Genomic DNA, 6065 nt, shown 5'->3' on the forward strand with positions numbered 1-6065 from the left:
TAAAAAGAATAGTAAAATGGTCTTGGAAGTCTATTGCTAGAAGAGTGACAGGAAAGTTGATGAAATATATGTAATCATTTGCTGATATCGAGCACCGTTTGATCTAGCCATCCTTCATGGCTTTTTCTTTGGTAAAAAGATAAATCTTTCATTTAAAGCAAGAAATGTGGCAATATAGGTACAAAAGAGGCCTGCAATACATGAACCAAAGTACAGGCCGAAGAAATCAGTGATGAATTACATGATGGAATGTAAAAAGGAGGTGTTAAGAAGTAGTTTTGACTAAAACCTATACAGAACAGCAAGTATGACAATATAATAAAGAAGAGAAGCTGTGTAGATGTATGAATAGAAAAAAAATCTTTACCCAAAACGCAAAACACGACTGAAATGAAGCAGTCTCATCTTCAAAGGACTCAAAAATCCGTTGCTGTGTAGAGCAGGAGTTGCTCGATTCTTGAAGCTTTGTATTATAGTAGAACAACCACTGCAGAGCATGAAATAGCGTATCAAAATCAAGCAAACAAACCCACTGAGTGAAAAACCATATGATCTTAAAAGTTGTCAGCAAGCTCTTGGAGAAATAAATGGAACCCCTCATTGATAATGGCATAAGAAAGAACAACCAGTCCAAAGATGCTGACAAGTTGATTGAGGACAATAACTGAAGAAGTGTGATGCAACAACCATTGAAGAGGTCAATAAGTGCAAAGCTAGCATCATGGCAATTAGACAGTATGAAACAAAAGAGATCCACAACGTCATAGTATGTGGCATTAATAGTATCTTGCTGCAGTCATATGATACCTTTGGAATGATAACCCCCTGATATGATAGAAGGATCACCAGAACCCCTCTACATCATAACACCAGTACTTGAACAGACACCGTTAATACTAGAAGCCAATCTGTGATGACGGAACAGCAAAAAGAATTATTAGGAATACAGAGAAATAATTGTTTGATAAATCAGGCCTCGCAACTGTGTTCTGAGTTGATAATGCCAGTGATAGCTGGATTTAAATATGATATAACCGTCATTCTGCATAGAAAATTAAATTATAAGAATAGAAATGACTCATTGATACACCGAACGGTTTCTCCAAATGGATACTCGTTCTTCCGCTTAAAATGCTGGTAAGATCTTCTCAAGTCAAGCTCATCCCAAAAAGAAGAAAGAGTGTGCACATGCGATGAATAGAATCCACAAAAATCAGTGGTCATGATTGACTGCGTGCAAGATTACATTGGTGCAGTGTAGGAAATAATTTTTCTTCATTGACCACGTCCCTTAATCAAGGGCTTGAATGTTGACCGGTATTTTTAACTTACCGACAAGGGTTGGTGTCATAGATATGCCCTCGCACGGTAAGGCTTTCCTCCCTACCTCAAAAGCGCGAAAAATCAATCAAAATGTCTCGCCCGTATCTTCAAATGACCTATCGGATTTTCTTCATTTGCATCAATCAAGAATTGTGGGATGGAAATATTTGATATCTCGTACTGGAAAGTGTACGATATGGAAAGAAACCGATATCGCGGCCGATACGAAAACCTTGATTTGATCAAGCAAGCAAGGCCAATCATGTCAGTGCAAGTCGGATTCGAACTCAGAGACCAATGCGATTTAACTTGGGAACTCACTCGGTCCGATCCGATAAACTTACGGATCGGTGGATATCGAACAGGGGGAGCAGCGAGAACGGGAGACCAACGGTTTTCTAGGGTTCTGGCAGGGAGACGAGAGGTTTAACCCTCTCCTTCAATGGCGATCCGAGCCCTCTCCAGAGCGAAAATCCCCAATTTCTCTCCATCGATCCTCCGAATCCTCGCAAAACCCTCGCATCAATCCTCTCCTATTTTCCATCCCCAGGCCCCGATACGAGAAACCCATCCGAGCGAACCAATTTTCGAGCTCAGGCACCTCTACCACGACGGGAGGCCGCGAGGGCCCCTTTGGAGGGGAAAGAAGCTGTTAGGAAAGGAGGCGCTTTTCGTGATCCTGGGTCTCAAGAGGGTTAAGGACGATGAGGAGAAGCTCGAGAAGTTCGTCAAGTCGCACGTGTTGAGGCTGCTCAAGATGGACAAGATCGCGGTTTTCAATGAGCTACAACGGCAGGATGAGGTGCACTTGGCGCTCAAGGTACGATTTTTTTGCTGGGAATTGGATTTTTTTTTCCGTTCTTGATCTGGATGTTTGTGATTTTTGATGGGTTTGAATGTATTTATGTTAGACAAAAGATGGAGCATGAGTGGGAGTATAATGTTCAAGATTAGATTTTGCTACGAGATTTTGTGAAAGAAATATGGGATTGTGATTAGATTATAATTTCTGAGGAGTTGGCCTTTTTTGGGCTTGATCATTCTATATTCTACATCTCCAATAAATAAGTTCATCGGGTGTCAAGCTTTAGATAATTTGTCTTGAAAAAAAAAAAATAAAGGAATTTTTCATGACATGCTAGAGGCAAGAGAGAGGTTGAAATTGAAAGATTGGGAGGTAGGAGAAAGAAGAAGGAATGAGAAGGCATTTCTCAAGATGATTCATTTTAGATAGTCTTCTCTATAGCCCTGTTCCCAAACAGGGTCATTACGTGGTTTTGTTGCGTTGGTTAGGAGAGGAAAACTCTGTTATTCTTCGCAGGAGAAGGTATTTACGGTTTGAAAACTCCCCTTGTGCTGTTTCCTGCGCAGCTGAATGTCTTCATGTTTGTCGAACATATATCCCAGCTTAGGATATGCTGCCTAAAATCCCTGTTTATGCTCTGATTTTCTTTAGTGTGTGGGCTTTTTTCATTCATGTTCTTTGTGAGTTTCATGGCAGATTCGATGGATTTAAGTTGCAGTAGGTTATTCTCACCGGTGATAAAATTTTCATCAAGTTTTTCTTATGAGCATTTTTAGAATATGTTGGTTCATAATCTTTTCCTTGTCCCAGCGTATTGTAACAAGATTAGAGGCCCATGCTGGTATGCCTAATTGTAGTTCATTGTGTTGAGAATCTCTATTTTTGGTCTATAAATGACTTGTTTCTTTGAATTGCCTCTGCAGAATTCCTCGTTTTGAGTAGTTTTTAGCTTGTTCTTTGTTTTTCCTTTCCAGATGTTCAGGATCATACAAAAGGAGGACTGGTATAAGCCAGATGTGTTTATGTACAAGGATTTGATTATTGTTTTGGCAAGGAGTAAAAGAATGGAAGAGGTCATGCAAGTGTGGGAGAGCATGAGGAAAGAGGAGGCTTTCCCTGATTCACAGACATATGCTGAAGTTATCAGGGGATTCCTGAGACATGGATCACCAGCAGATGCAATGAATATCTATGAGGACATGAAGAACTCTCCGGAACCTCCAAAGGAATTGCCCTTCAGAATTTTGTTGAAGGGTCTTCTACCACACCCTCTGCTGAGGAATAAAGTGAAACAAGATTTTGAGGAGTTGTTCCCGGAAAGACATATCTATGATCCCCCAGCAGAGATCTTTGGTATGAGCTGAGGTATGTTTGTTGTTTAATTCCTTTCTATTTCTTTCCTTCAGTTCTGTGCTCACGCACATTCGAACAGTTTTTAATGAAACTGAACTGTGTTGTTTCTTAGTTTGATTAGAGCACATTATTTTTTGTTACCTGACATTTTTATTTCAGAGCTCTAGAAATGTTTGAAGCAATATCATTTCCAGTGTATCCTAAGATCTGTATGGACTAACATATGTAGTATTCTTTTCCTCTTGGAAATCAAGATAGAGTATTTCAGCTTCTTTTATCTGTAAGTATCAATAAGAGTGGTAGGAGGTTGCTACACTTTGTCAGCTATGCCTGATGGCCATGCCTTTCTAAGCATCTTTTCCACATCATGGTCATGCATACCATGCAAGTTCCATCACCACATCTGATTTAAGTGGGCCCACCTGTGATCAACCTATGACAAGTGCCATAAGCATGTCTTTGCAGTATTGCTCTAGTTTAACATGAAAGATGAGAGAAATGACCGAAAATTTAATGAGGATCTCTCGGTTAGCGAGATCCTTTCAACAATCAACTGTAGCACTTCTGGGTGTGCTGGCATGCTTGGATGCTTCTCTGGTAAATGTTCTGAAATTTCAATAGGAGCCATAAGCATGTCTTTGCTGTATTGCTCTAGTTTAACATGAAAGATGAGGGAAATAACCAAAAATTTAATGAGGATTTCTCGGTTAGCGAGATCCTTTCAACAATCAACTGTAGCACTTCCGGGTGTACTGGCATGCTCGGATGCTTCTCTGGTAAATGTTCTGAAATTTCAATAGTAAGGTCAATTTAGTGTGGTAATGAAACCAAAAGAGGTTAGCAACTCTAACTCTAGATTTTTAGCTGACTTGGTACAGAAATCCCAGCAAGAATTGGTACGAAATTGAACTGAATTCTTATGGAGCACAAAATCGTGCCATCTAGTTTGTTAAAGAATTCATGGCTTGTGATCACATTTGTGTGAGTTATATGTGAGTAATTTTTTGTCCTGTTTAGCAGCATAACCTTAATTTGGATTTTTCATTCCAGCGACCGTGGCAGCAGAAGAAGAAGGGAAAACGTCATCTGATGCAGTGAAGAGGGTTTCATCAAAAAGATTCTGCAAATTATGTGCTAGCTCGCCCTCACCTTTCGATCCTTGATATCAGAAGCTACTTGCCTTCACATACCAGTTAGACATTTCTTTGTCGAGAAAGCTTCTTTTGCCTCCCCCATGTTGTGATGTAGACCATGTTGAGAAAACTTATTCAGTATCGATGCAGAAATTTTTCACCCATCCCTCGTTGAATATTAGTCTTCCGATACAATCATAGCATTTTTTTTTTCCTCCCCCCAAGTAGCATGCTCTTGGCGTAGCAGGCAGGATCTCGTTCGTTCTGTTTGGAGTAGATGTGCGGTGAGTGCTTTGTGAAGCAATGCTCGTTATTCTAGTAGCATGCTTCGATATTTTTCATATATTTATAGGCGAAAGTTTTGTAATCATCTGGCTCAATGCATCACACCATCAGTTTATATCATCATACGAGTACAAGTGTTAGTGAAGCAGTCCTGTCTTATCTGATCCTACGTTTTTTCATGTTAATGGAACTCTGGCCCATGGAGTCCCCAAAATTATGAGGGCACTGGAAATTGTACCTTGGCTGCCTTTTCTCACCTGAAAGTTTGGTCATATGGAGAACTTATCCCGGGCATCGGAGGTGGTTTGGCCGTATATATGTATTATTGGTGTATACCTGGTACCATTGATTGATAAATTTATATGGGCAAATCACCAAATATTTTCTTTTTAAATGGGAATTGTTGTTGAATAAATCATAAAATTTATGAATCACGAAGAAAGTTTGCTAATCTATCAATATTTAGAACTATGTCATTTCCTTATTAAATAATATCATGGATGCCTCTCAGCAAAGATCTGATAGAAACAGGCAGGTGGTAGGGGATTTTTTTTTAAAAATAATATTTTTTTAATAAAATATTTTGAAAATATGGTGGTTCGGAAATTATTTTTGAAATTATCGTTGCATCATCTCAACTGAAACCGTGAGTTGAATTTACGATTTCAAATCCACGAGATCATTTGATGCGGGCAAAAAAAATTTGAAATCGTGGACTTAGTCTACGTTTTCACTGGAGTCGTGAGTTAAGCTCATGATTTTTTTTTGGTCATTTTTTTTTTTTCTTTTCCCGTGTGTGGCCATCCTTTATATTTTTCTTCCCGTTCTGCTCTCCCAAGGAGAGTGGACAAAGGTGCATGGGCGGTCACTGCTCATGCGGAGCTAGAGCTGTTAAGATGGGTCGATCTATCCCGATCCACTACAACCTGCCTCTAAATAGGTCCGAATGGGCTGGCTTGTTTAACTAGTGGGTTGGAAAAATTTCAATCCAATCCGTTATGGATTGCGGATTAAATGGGCCAATCAGTCAAAATTAAAAAAAAAAAAAAATTGTAAAACAGCAATACAAATAAAGGAAATGTAGTACTAAAAAAAAGAGAGAAAATATAGTACTAAAATAGCAAAATAAATAGAGGATGATAAGTATCCACATATTATTTTTATGG

The 6065-nt window shown here is 39.2% G+C and overlaps 1 protein-coding gene across 1 annotated transcript; it reads left to right on the forward strand.

Moving 5' to 3' along the window:
- The first annotated feature begins 1665 nt into the window (after positions 1-1665).
- LOC105050296 (protein THYLAKOID ASSEMBLY 8-like, chloroplastic) lies at positions 1666-5019 on the forward strand. The gene is made up of 3 exons (XM_010930259.4): positions 1666-2143; positions 3103-3493; positions 4532-5019. The coding sequence occupies exons 1-2, from the start codon at positions 1766-1768 to the stop codon at positions 3490-3492; spliced, it is 768 nt and encodes a 255-aa protein (XP_010928561.1). The 5' UTR covers positions 1666-1765; the 3' UTR covers position 3493; positions 4532-5019.
- Positions 5020-6065: the final 1046 nt, after the last annotated feature.

This window comes from Elaeis guineensis, chromosome 2, assembly GCF_000442705.2.
Source record: "Elaeis guineensis isolate ETL-2024a chromosome 2, EG11, whole genome shotgun sequence".
NCBI classification, from domain to species: Eukaryota; Viridiplantae; Streptophyta; class Magnoliopsida; order Arecales; family Arecaceae; genus Elaeis; species Elaeis guineensis.